The sequence below is a fragment of the Ammospiza nelsoni genome, chromosome 7 (assembly GCF_027579445.1).
Source record: "Ammospiza nelsoni isolate bAmmNel1 chromosome 7, bAmmNel1.pri, whole genome shotgun sequence".
Classification (NCBI taxonomy): Eukaryota; Metazoa; Chordata; class Aves; order Passeriformes; family Passerellidae; genus Ammospiza; species Ammospiza nelsoni.
In genome coordinates, this window is record NC_080639.1 from 36,154,775 (window position 1) to 36,168,225 (window position 13,451).

Here is a 13,451-nt window from a genome sequence, read left to right on the forward strand (position 1 = left end):
AGGTTAGGCAGGGCAGAGCAAAAATACCAGAACGAATATGCAAAAATTATTTCCAGCATATCTTAAAAGTCTCTTTTTAAGCAGAGAAATTTACAGTTTAAACACCTAAAAGATATCTCCAGTTTTTGCTCTTCCTGGGATCTCTCCTGGCACACGGACAAGGGGCCCAATCCCTCCTCTTGATGGCAATGCCAAGGGTGCAGGGAGGAAAGTCAGAGTGCATTTGACATCTTGGGTGGGAATTTTGCCTGGGGAAAACAGACAACAGCTGAATAAATGTGATACAGCCCCGACTTTGTGATTGTTCTGGGACAGCTCCTATGCAGCATCCTAATTTTCGAGTACGGTGAAATCTGAGAAATGCTTTGCCACCTCAGCCCTGTGCATCCTTCCACCCTGCTGCAGGTTTGTTCATTCCCAAATCACCGTCCAGCCTCAGGTTCCCAATGACATGGAGATCATGGGTGAGGATCAGAGGGATGGCAATGCAAGCCCATCCTCAGTGGGGGCCAGAGGAGGCTGTGGAGGAGAGGGAAGAGGGATTTCAGGAGCTGGCAGTGATGTCCTGTCATATTTCCACCACTTCACCCAAAAATAGAAAATAATAGTGATAGTCCACTGTTGTTGTAGTGCAGACCACCACTGTGAAATCAGCTCTACAGCCCAAAATAAAAAAGAGGGAGCAAAATACCTATATTTAGAATAAGCAAGATTCTTGACTTTAAAGACATGTATAATCACACACCGATAGGTTCAAGAAATTCAATTAAATTATAAATTTAATGGGTGCGTGCTCATTTTGCCTTTAAAGACATTTGTTTTTTTGGAAGTGTGAGCAACTATTTGTGTTTGGAAAGGAGTGCAGGTCAAGCATGGCAGCGCAGCCTCTCTGCTGGCTTTAACTGCTGTTGGGGAGGTGCGTTACAGCCTCGAGTTGTGCATTTGCAGAGAAAATATCACCCCGTCCAGATGCTCAAGTCTGCTCTTTCTGCTCAGAAAACCCCGCACGAGGCTCTCACAGCGCATGAAAAACCAGGAAAGGAGCTCGGCACGTTTTCCCTTTGCGTGGTAGAACTCAGGGGTGAAACACAATCATTTCAGTCAGGATCAGGCTATCCTTTAGCAAAGTCCTAAGTCTAATTAACCCCCAAAATCGACTGACAAGGTTCATTCCTCTCCGCTGCTGCCTAACTGGTTGTATGTACGCTGGGCATGCAGGACCTAAGTCAGATGCTGCTTTGTTATAATTAGGGCAGCAAATTTTGTTTTCTGTTTGGTACTTGCTGTTACATATTGCATGTAATGTATGGCACTGTTAAGGGAAAAAAATTGGAGTCAAAGTGCCTGGAAAGTTAGGTCTGCTCTGTAGCACTGTGAGATTGTTGACATCTGCCGAGGTTGGAGAGCTCAGTAAGCAGGAAATGGGGTGTCACTCTGAGTGGTAGTTTACCATTATCCTGGCATCCTAATGAAGTGTCTGCAGTGCACAGAGCTTCTGGATGGCATCTTAACGCACGGCTAAGCAAAAGCACTTCTCTCCTTGTCACTGTCATCCATCTGCCTGCACCCTACTGTAGCCAATGGGATGGAACCATGCTACAATGTGCTATAAGCCATTTAGAGTTGCACATTGCATAATCAGTCCCATCAAATATGTAAAAAATGACTATTATTGGTTATTTCCCTCAAACTCTGGCACCTGGAGTTCGATACATTAAAGTTTAACTTTTCTAAGTGCTGTTTCTTCCCATTAATTCCACATATATTTTTGTTAAATGGGATTGAGTTGCAAAGTCATTGTCTTGGGTCTTGCTAGTGGATTGCAAAAGTTGTATGAATATTCATTGCAAATTCCACTTTATATTACACAGGATGAATTTATCAATTGCCCAGATAGAACGGTTTCAACAATTCTCATTTTCTTTTTCAACAACTAATTCTGAGGCATGAATAAAAATTAGATCAATTCGGATCACAAATTGTGTATTTTCTTTATAGCTAATATTAGTTAGTTTCAACACTTCTTATAGATTTTTATTTAAAAAAAAAAAAGAAAATATTTTAAAATATGTCTGCAATAGAGGATTGCTGCAGTGTACTGCGAGTGATTAAAATTGGTACTTTTATGTTGCATGCTGTAACATTAAAATATCCTGCCATTAAAAGTGGTATGAATAAGTGATTTATCTATTAATACATCAAAACCTGTGTATCTTAGCCAGCATGATTTCCAGAATATGAAGACTTACCAAACAAAAGCAGAGTTCTGGGCAGCTGATATGTTTGGGGGAAAAAAAAAAAAAAAAAAAAAAAAAAAAAAATTAAGCCAACAGAGTGCTCTCTTTTAAGCAAGTTTTCATTCCCTGATAACACCAATGCCATCAAGGACTGGGGTTAAGCATTGTGTGACAGAGCAAGCTTCTAAAATGGGCAAGAGCGAGATGAATTGGCTAAGTCGGGTGTTTATTTATACAAACAAGAGGGCAGAACATAATTTAGTTGCATCAGGAATTTTTCACAGACATTAAAACTATAGCAAACATAACAGCAGGGATGCTTGCACAGCAGCACAGTGGGGAAGCTCACAGAGCGTCTGCCCACACTCCGGCTGGCTGTAGCCAGCGCCATAAGTCTCACAATTTCATTAGCACTCGAAAATCCACCTAAACCACCCCATTCCGATTAAAAAATATATAAAAGGAATGAAATAAACAACCAAAAAAAAAAAGCCAAACCAAAAAAAAAAAAAAAAAAGCCCCAGACAAGACCCGTCTTTCTCTCGGCAGCCGAATCAGTTGAGAATTGTTGGAAAAACTCTTGGCAGGCAGATTTTGCTGTAGCAACAGTGTGTGACGTTTTAACCACAGCAGAAATCTTATCCAAAATAACAGAACAAGGTGAGAAGAGCCTGCAAGAAAATCGGGGAAAACCATGCCTAAAAAGCCAACAACAACAAAAGGTGGCAGATCAATAGTTTGATATTTTATGCAGGATCATAAATCACTGGGGTTTTTTCAGCAGTTCAGCCATGAGGCTCGAAAGCATAAAAAGAAAGCATGGCTTGTGATAAAATTAGGCATTAATGTGAAGCATAAATGCCATTTAACATTAAACATGCACAAGCCACTGAAATGCCTGGAAAAAGGGAAATGGGTGCTAGAGTAAAACTATACAAAGTAAATCAGACATGAATAATGCAGCAGGTCTGAGGAGGGTCACGGGTCAGACCCCAGTACCTTACAAAATAATGAATGCACGTCAGGTTAGAGACATCCATCCCTTCCTAGCCAACGTGAGTTATTGGAGATAAACCCTGGACTTCCTGTTCTGAAACAAAGTGGCTTGTCTTAAACATCTATGTCCATTTAAAATTAATGATTAAAAGAAACATTCGGTGGGATTCTCTTAAGTATTCTTTATGGGCACGAGTGCTAAAGGTTACTTTCTTCATTCATTTTTACCCAGCCACTGTTAATGTTAGAGACACGTCATGTTTTCTTCTGTGCCCAAATGTTTATCCAAAGCTCATTTACAAAAGGGTTTATATAATAGTAAGAGAGGGTTTTTTTCAATGCATTCTTCATTTAGATATAAACAAGAGAGCATCCCCATGGTTTTGCTCTGTTAAAGGGAGCCAGCCCTATTTTTAAAGAGAGTAACCCAAATTCTAAATATATTTTCTATGATTCTTTTACACGGTGAAACCATCTGTGATTCACTTCAGAGTATCCTGATCTGCTGAAATTATCCCCCACGTCTCCCAAAATTTCCCCATAAAATGCAAAGAGGATTAGCCTTCCTCTCATTCTTTATTTGATATATGTGATTATTATGACTTTCCCTTGCAAAATTTTCATGGGGAAAAGAGAGTCTAACTTTCCAAAAAGATTTTTTTCCCCTCAGATTTTCACCAATTCTTACAATAAAAAGAATATAATTAAAACCAATATTGTTTCTTTTTATCACAATTGCTCTGCATCCTTTTCTAGACTTAGCTGGAGAATTTAACAGCTGTTCAGAGTGTTTTCCTTCCTTTTCACCCTGCACTGCTGGGCTTCATGATACAGCACAGGGAAAGGGGATAACTTTTCCCTCACCTATTTGTAAAACCCCATATTTAAGGATTTCCTCCCTACACTTGTTCAAGTTAAAGAGAAAAATATTAAAAAAAAAAAAATTCCTTCTACTCGGGGATGTGAAAGGGAAAATTTTCTAGGAATGTGGAACTGAAGGCATTAGAGAAATAAAGCAAATACATAGGTATTGCAAACGAAACATAAGATCCTGCATCTGATCTGTTAAATATTCCATCAACAAGGTCAAGAGTAAAGACAAGCCTAGCCACAAAAACTGAAGCGAGAGTAAGCTTTAATAAAAAAAATGAACAGTTTATCCTCTTCAGCTTCTCAAGTGGAAAAACAAATTCTTTTATACTAGAGAAAAATCAAGCGTGTATAGAGCATTTAAAAAAACCCACCAATATCAACCATTTTAATGAAAGAATACCCAATATTTTCATGGAACTATAAAAGGGAGCAAGACTAAGTGTTATGGCAAAAAGCCTGGGCTCAGCAGCTTTGTGTGGGAAATGGTGAAATGTGACTGTGATTTATAATGAGAAAAGGTATCTACAACATACAATTTTCTACCTAGCTGCAAATAATAATTCATAGTGATGTCCCTTCCAGATAAAATACCTTTGCAATGTAGGACTCATGTGGTAAAATGATCATGATAAATGTCAGACCAGTGCAGGTAACGGCTTTACAAACCATTAAGATTAGCTGGCTCTTTTTTTTTGATGATAACAGTAACCATGCTGTGACTCTATGTGGTAATAATATCTCAGTACTGATAAATGCCAGAGCCAGGCAGAGGTGTTTATCATTCCCAGTTCAGAAATGCTGACTAAAGTTACCACATGTTGCCTGTTTTTTCTTCTTTTACAATAGACTAACAATTAACAAAAAGGCCGATGCACAACATAATTTTATGCAAAATTTCTATGGTTTTTGTGCTTTATTGCCTACCTAAATATCCCGTGTTCCAGTACTGATGACTTTGGTACAGTACGCCCTAAAGCAAAGCTTTCTACCCTTGTCATTCTCTCAATAAATAATTTTTTTATAAATTAATATTGGGGGAGGGCTATTTTAGCACTTTTGCAAATACTCCTCACAAAGAATTGCAGCCTCTGTGAGCAGCAGAGGGTGCAGGGATGTGGTTCCCCTATCTGTGTTAATCAACACAGAGCAGAAACACTTCCGTCAAGAGAACACGATAAAGTTTCACTGTACAACACTTCCCTGTAAATGTTCTGCAACAAAGAGTGAGCCCTTCCTTCCACTGTGCTTATCCCTGCCTCAGTGTCGCAGTTCCACTCAAGCCCAATGAACTCTCAGTAAAAAAAAAACAAAAAAACTCAAAAAAACCCCCAGAATTAAAAATTAAACTACTTGAGAAACTGTATCTGTGGAGTTGCAGAAGAGATGCAAGGCAGCCCAAATATAAATATAAATATAAATATAAATATAAATATAAATATAAATATAAATATAAATATAAATATAAATATAAATATAAATATAAATATAAATATAAATAATGTGAATGTAGATAATATAAATATAACTAATCTAGTGAGACCACAGCATGTTGGTCTCTTCTCCCAGGTAACAAGTCCCCGATTGAAAGGAAATGGCCTCAGGTAGTGCCAGGAGAGGTTTAAGTTGGATATTAGGAAAAATTTCTTCATTAAAGGGATTGCTAAGCATTGGAACAGGCTGCCCAGAGCAGTGGGTGAGTGCCCATTCCTGGAGGGATTTAAAAGCCATGTGGATGTGGCACTCAAGGTTTGGTGGTGGACTTGGCAGTGCTGTGGTAAAGGTTAGACTTTGATCATGGAGGACTCTTTGAAACCAAATGATTCAGTAATTTTTTTTTATGTACACCAAAAAAAAATAAAATAAAAAGCAGAAATAAAAAGCCCAGAGAATTTTCACCCCCTTCCTATAATAAATTAACTTCTGCAAATTTAATATCATTTTCATTTGTATCTTCAGACCTATTTCCACTGGGCAGTTCACCCACAGAACAAAACTAAACAGTAATGGCTTTTGGCAGAAAGCATCCAGAGATGACTGTACTACAAGGCTGAGGGATGTTGTGCTGTTCAGAAGTTAAGGCTTTTTGTAGGTCATACCAAAACAAGAGAGAAATACACAGAAAGTGTGCTCTTCATTTGTGTTTGACTTCATTATCACTATTTTCAATTGCTTGACTTCCTATAGAAAGAATCCATCAGAAAGTTTGGATTTTTTTACTGGAAACTAATACCTATGCACTGCCTACTTTTAGGTCTTTGTCTTCCATGTCTACATGATTGTTAAAATTAAAAACAATTTCAGTATAAACATCTATATCTGTGGGTAGGAATCATTAATCTCAGCAGGAACTAGCAACACATGCTGAGGAAGGAATATTATCCTAGTAATTTTAATTTTTAAATTAAGCTTGATTGCAGGAAAATTTTAGCTTGAAACTTTTTTTTGGTGAAACCTTTAAATCAAGTCACTAATCACCACGTATGCTTATGCAGCACCTACTGCAACTGGGATTTAATCCTGATTGAGATCTCTGAGTGCTAGGGTAATATGAATATTAAAGAGGAACGTATACGAAGAATGATAGGTGATAATTAAATCATAGATGATAAGATCAGAAAAGTGTTCTCAGGTTATCTAGGGCATGTAGCATGCAAGATGTTTTCCCTACGTCAGACCTACTGGTACCTTATCTAATCTGTTCCTAAATGAAAGAACAGTTGTACATGACTTTGTTTAGTTGCAACATCTTAGACAAATCGATGAAAATATCAGCCAAACCTTTCCCACAAAACTATGAATCATAGTAAAACAGGAAGGCATACCTTAACAGAAATGGTAGAACTGTTCTTATCACCCCAAAGGAGAGAATAAAGTCCTTAGTGCTGCATTCTTTATTACTAATTTTAAGTTTGAAACACTTTTTTTTCCTGCAGAAATTCCAGTTGTGGGTTATTATAGGTATGAGAAAATAGCTACAGTGGAACAGTTTTTTGAAATAATTTTTCAGGAGGTCGAACTACTAAAAACAATAGTGAATGTTATGTTTCTAAATATGATGGGAGGTTAAAGACAGACTCATAAATATACTGGATTTAATTATGATGAGTAAAAAAGGACAACAAGGATTACTTAGAAAGTGCACCTATCACAGAAGCTGCATCACTGGGCAAATGTAATTCCAGAGGATAATTCCATTTAAAATGTGGGTCTCTTACTTCTTGGACATATTTTATCTAAGGAAGGTGGTCTATCAGTCTAATAAAATAAGTTAAAATATTTTTATCTAAATGAGGATATGCTTTCTTAAGATTAACAGAGAATTTTTAATCTTTGTAAACTACTTTTGTTCTCTGTTAAGGTGAAAGAAGGTATGAAATATTCTGGTTTTAACCATGTATTCATGATGACTTTTCTTGTAGGGTATCAGCTACAGCACTGTGCAAAGCAATGTCCAAATGTGGCACTCAAATGATTATTTTCTTTTTTTTTTCCTTTAGAAATCCAGGACAATGCCACTCGCATCAAATGCATAAGGAGCCTGGTAAAGAAGCTCCCAAGACCCAACTATGAGACAATGAAAATCCTTTTTCAACATCTACAGAAGTAAGTAGAACTGTGGTACTCTCAGATCAGTAATTTCAAAAAACAGGAATCAGTATGTGGTGTCCTAATCCTATTGGAAGAGTCATCCAAAATATCAAAAATAATTACATTCTTTGGCAAAACTAAGCATGATTCATGGTATCTATGTATATTCTATTCCTGCGCAAAAAATCAAGATGTCTAAGCAAAATCCCAAATTTTAACTCGAGTAGAAAGTAGGACAATTCTGTTTCTTTCAATACAGCCAAAACCATTGGGATTACCCAATTCAATGTTACAGGTGCATTGAATTGGGCAAATGCAACATGTCCCAGATTGCATTCACCCAGTTTGATGGAATTTCTCCAGGAATGGCCTTTTGGATGGTCATGTTTTCAACACTGAGGTCCCTGCTGTTCTGTACTGTCATTGTGATATGTCGAGGTCAGACACAACCTCACTCAAGAAAACAGAGTGAGAGAATGTGTGCACACATTCTCTCATTCAGCAGGTTATCTAGAGAAGGATGATGATTTATTGCTCTTGTCCCTCACATGGAGCTTGGGACAACACAGAACACCTAAGAAATGCTGAGGAAATATTTGGAAGTGCATCTTTGCTCTCCTCAAGTTGCTGAGATACTGCAGAGGCAGCGAAACAACCCTGTGAGGTTGCCCCTCATCATTCCCCTGGGGTTTCCACACTCATTGAGCTGCGTTTGCAAGAGACATCAACCCAAAAAATCAACCAAGGGTGTCACATTCACCTCAGGTTTTCTTCCTGTGCTTCATGGCATTAACAGCAAAGGTGTCCATAGCTGACATGGCTCACTCAGACACCCACCAGACCTCTTTGACCTGCAGGATGGCAGGGAGGCCTCGGGGTGGGGATATGGGAAGGGCAGGGTCCTTCTTGCTGTTGGCACTACCCAACTGCTATTTTCTACAGTCATTTTTCAGCCAAACTACCCCTAAAACTGAAGGGACATCAGGATCTGGGCCCCATCAAGGCACAGAGGAGTATTTCATCCCAGGAACGATGTACTGACCCCAGTGAGGGAGTGATAAAGGCTCCAAATCAAAGACCACTCTGAGCTTATAATGAATGATGCCTTTATAGCGATCATTTCTTGGCATGTGCATGTAAGAGATGTAGATCCTTTATCTTGCTTTGCAGCTTCCAGCTGAAATGGCAAAATGAAGTTCATATAGTTGTGGGAATGTCCCCATTTCATTTAAGCATGGAAGGATTTTAAGCAGTCCATAAAATGACTGAGTTTGGCCTTGCAGAAAAACAGTTTCCTGTGTGTTCATTTGATGCACTGTGTGCACACATTCTCTCCTTCAGCAGGTTATCTAGAGAAGGATGATAATTTATTGCTGGCAATGGAAGAATAATAAGGGAAATTATTTCCTGGGAAGAACATGAGTGCAAGGAGTGGGTACACGCTGTCAGCACAGATATGCCATATACAAAATTTACTGCACTCTGTGTGGCATTGATCTTAACCTGAAAAAGTTTTGTTGCCGTGTCTTAGGGGAGAGATATCAGGTATACACAATAAGTCTTTGATCTCATAGTTAAATCACTTGATTGAGACTCGGGAGACGTGGGTTCAGTTCTTGGCTTTGACCGGATGTTCTGGGTGACCTTGGGTAAATCATTTAATCTCCCTGTGCCTCGGTTCCTTGTTTACAAAATGATGATAATACTTCCTTTGTCTGCCTTGGCTTTTTAGAGCATAATCTATTTGGGACAGCAGTTGTTTCCTGCTGTGGATGTGTAGAATAACTGGCGAAACTGGACCCACACTGGTGGGTTTTTGGGAAAAACAAGAGGAAAAATAAAACTGCTAAAATAGAGGAAATAAAACACCAATAGTTCATAAAGCAGAGGTAAACGAAGGCGACACAGTGGCACAGAGTGATGGAAGGCAGGAAGCCTTCCTGGACACTGGAGCCATTTGGGGGTTTAAGCATTAGGGAAGTAATTGTCTGAGTCTCTCTGAAGAAGGTCAGTCTTCTTCTCTGCCTCAAACCCATCCTCAGGAAAAGATAGGGCTATTCCAGAAGCTTTGCTCCATTGGTATGGAAGCAACAGTAGAATAGATGTTGAAAACACAAAAATATCCCCCCAAAAATAAAACCTATGTGTTCTCTTGAACTTGTTGATGTTAAAGACAGGGGTCAGTCTGAATGATCTCAAGACTCCATAGATGAGAATGAATTAGTGTACTTACATTTTCAGTAATGATGTGATGCTTATATTCTCAAATAGAGACAATGTGTGTTTGTTTGAATCAGTCTAGGAAACATGACTAGTTTGCAGAGGTTACAAAATGTAGAGTTATATTCGTTTTGGGGACACTCTTCAGAAGAGGAGTGTCAATGTCCCTAAGCACAGAGTTGCACCACCCCTTTGATCACAGGACTTTCTCAGGGCAAGTTACAGGAGTTCCAGAAGTTTCTGCTTAGTTGGAAAAATAACTAAAATGGCTTTATTTGAGGCATTTTACTGCAGTTTCTGTATTTGCTGATTGAGACGGATGTTCTTGCCCAGAGTTGAACTGGTCTTGAGGGGGTTCAGATAGGGAGAGGATGAGGGGCTGCAGCCATGCTGTTTCCATGGCATTCCCCCTCTTTCTCTTACCCTTCTCCTGGTCCTTTCCTTCCTGTCAGACAGACAGAACAGGGCTATACAGACGTGGACCATGGGGCTGCCCAAGCCTGTGACTTCTGTACAGATGTGAGAGCATCTGTCTCACTGACACTCAGCATGAGAAGCCAACCTTTGCCTTATCCTGAGCCATTCTGCAGCAATCCAGTCTGCAGGAGCAGGTCCAGATCCAGCAGAAATAACAATGAGAAATGCACTTCAGAAGGGTCCTCCTTAGAAACCCAGACAAAGCAGGTGATGAGAGAGTCTGTGAGAAAGGCCTGGCAGCAGGGATTAACTCCTGTGCCATATATCTCTCTTCAACCGAGCTCTCTGAAGCTGCAAGAAGTCACAGTGCAGTGCATGCAGCCCACAGGAGGTGGATTAAAAGCAAAGTTGAGTCTGCAGTACCTGTTCTTTCAAGTTTTTTTTGCATTTGATAGGAAAAACCACAACCTGCTGATGTCCCTGTTCATCTTTCCATGAAATCTCCTCAACTTAAAAGCAAAATAGACAAAATATGGGGCTGAACAGACATATCACATAGCTCTGTCAGTCTAATTCCATAAGGAATTGTTCCATTATGACTCATGCTGGAAATAATTGAGCACAACTTCTATTAGGCTATTCATGCTTCTTCCCAAAGATGAACAAACCAAACAAATAGACATTACACAGGAAAGAAACAACAAAAACCCAACCTGAGCAGAGATTTTCCTGAATAAAGGGGTACAGAAAACAGCCTGTTCTACTCTAACACGTTTGGAGAATATTTGTTTGCTCTGTACAGCCCATATATTTCTGCCCCATACACCAGTTCCACAGATCTCCTCTTTCCTCTTCCTTACATCTAACTTTTACTCCCAAACAAAGTGAGCTAATCACAGGTACCAGCTAAAACTGATGCACCTTTCTGGTCCCATTTTTTGGGCACACACAGGACATCAAATGGCGCAGAAACATTGCCTTGTCTCTCTGCACAAACATGAACTGAGCACAGCGAATCCCTATCTGAGAAACCATTACATGTACCAAATAATTTGCTCACGGAATTGTAATACAAGTTAGGCAGAAGGAGAATTTCACTCTATTTATTTTATGACCTGCTTTCACCACAACACCTTGAGGAAGCTGTTACACACCCATTGGGAAACCGGGGCACGAGAAGTTTCAATGCCTTAAAATCTCAATGTAAACCAGCAACACAATTTAAAAACCCGGATGGGATTTTTTTGTTTTTTTTATTTGCACAGAAGCTTCTCCAGTGACCGCAAACCTTCTCATTTCTCCCTCATGCAAAATGCAGCAGGGAGGAGGAACACCCTGGCTGTGTCCTCAGAGCTGGCGAGGGCGGACGCCGCTCTCCTGCAGGAGCTGTGTGCCTGCCTTACACAGCGCTGTGCCTGAGCTCGTGAGCTGTGCTTATTAATGTTAAATTAATGAATCTCAGCCTGCTCTGCTTATTAGGTTGAGCTCCGTGCCACCACCACGAGGCAGCTCTGCGACTCCCAGACCCGAGCTGTGTCACATCTGACCAGGCTGGAGCGCAGGGCAGCCAAGCTCCGGTCTGGCTGTGCCCACCCGTGTGGACACCCCTGCAAGGGGAGGCGTTAGGGACAAAAACCCCTCTCCTCGCTCCTGATTCCCCTGCACAAAGGCAGGATAATGTGTGTTATTTACAAAACTATAACAGGGATGTCGAAATAATTAAAGGGGAAGGCAGGGGCCAGCTCCCATCCCTGTGCCTTCCGTGGAAGCGCGGAACCCAGATGCCCAACTGTGGAAGAGATTCGTCCAGCAGCAGCATCTGCCTCCTTGGCAGCCACTTCAGGCAAGTTGTCTGGGGAGCTCTGCAGTTGCCTCTTGGTTTATCACGTGGATCTGTTAATGTGCCCTATCTGGCTGGCTTGTCCAGGCAGGAGCTGATTTGTTTTAATTCACCTTTGAATCCAAGAAACTCCATTTATTTTGCTCCATTTTCCCCCATACTCTACATAGCATAGCAAGTAATTTTCAGATGCCATCCAGGCTTTCTGCCCTTTCAGAGGGAGAATGATGATTTTCTTCCTGATTGTCTTCCCCCTCTGCCCAAATCCTTCATTCTTACAATTAATTGTTTGCATTGATTTCACTGGAAAGATGTTTCTCATCAAGGGTAGAACTATATATCTAAGATAAATCCGCCAATATTAATACATGATCTAAATAAAGTTATAGGTATTAATCTTCAGCTGTTTTGACCAAAAAACCCCAAATTTCCTCCCTGATCATATGTCTGTGAACAGGAAAAAAAACATCCAACCTTTACAAACAGTGGGGAGGAACAGTCCCCCCACCTCAAACCTCACAACCTTTGGCAGCAACATTCTGAAAAGCCAAGGATTTTCCAAACTATATACAACTAAACAGACTTGTTTCTACTTATTAAAATCTAAGGTGAAAAAAAAGAAAATAAAAAATAAATTAAAAGCTAAATAAAGCAGAGCCATGCATAACCAGCAGCCCACAATAGCCTGCACACCATGACACAATGACAATGTGATGACAAATCCAGCAGCAGTACCCAGAATTCTAAGGGAAACCAGAAAATGAAGTTAAAGTACAGCATATAATAATGCTGTACGGGATGCCTGCAAACTTTTTTTTTCCCTCCGAAGTTGGTGGAGGAAAGATGTAGCAAACATATGTGATTTCCACTTGCTAAACTACGTGTCATATCAGCAGTTTTCAGGCAGGCTCACGTAATAAATGTAGGCTCAGGAGAGCCCTTTCCTCACACAGCAAAAGAACAGATTACACTGAGAACTGTGCAAGTTTTCTATTAAGAATAATAATAGTAATAATCATTATCATCATCATCATCATCATCATCAAGGTAAAAGCCACTGAAAACTAAAAACAATGCCCAAAATGGAAGTACTATAAAAAAGAAAACATCTATTTGGGAAACCTCAGTGAACCTGTGGAAGACCTACAACCCAAAAAGTGGAATGGGCACTTAAGTTTTCCCTCAGGAAAAATGCCCAAATTTAGAAAGGTACAGAAGCCCTTAAAAGAAAGCACAAGAAAGACTATTTGTTTAAATTATTTCCTGAATCAAGACCTTTC

The 13,451-nt window shown here is 39.8% G+C and overlaps 2 protein-coding genes across 2 annotated transcripts in view; one reads left to right on the forward strand and one right to left on the reverse strand.

Moving 5' to 3' along the window:
• Window positions 1-13,451, forward strand: part of ARHGAP15 (Rho GTPase activating protein 15) — a 323,268-nt gene that overhangs the window by 292,153 nt on the left and 17,664 nt on the right. Inside the window, exon 13 of the mRNA XM_059476533.1 lies at window positions 7,604-7,709. Within this exon, the coding sequence (XP_059332516.1) occupies window positions 7,604-7,709 (106 nt within the window). The remainder of the gene's footprint in view (window positions 1-7,603; window positions 7,710-13,451) is intronic.
• The window catches only part of GTDC1 (glycosyltransferase like domain containing 1), a 293,649-nt gene that overhangs the window by 3,407 nt on the left and 276,791 nt on the right, over window positions 1-13,451 (reverse strand). The gene's annotated exons all lie outside the window — the stretch shown is intronic.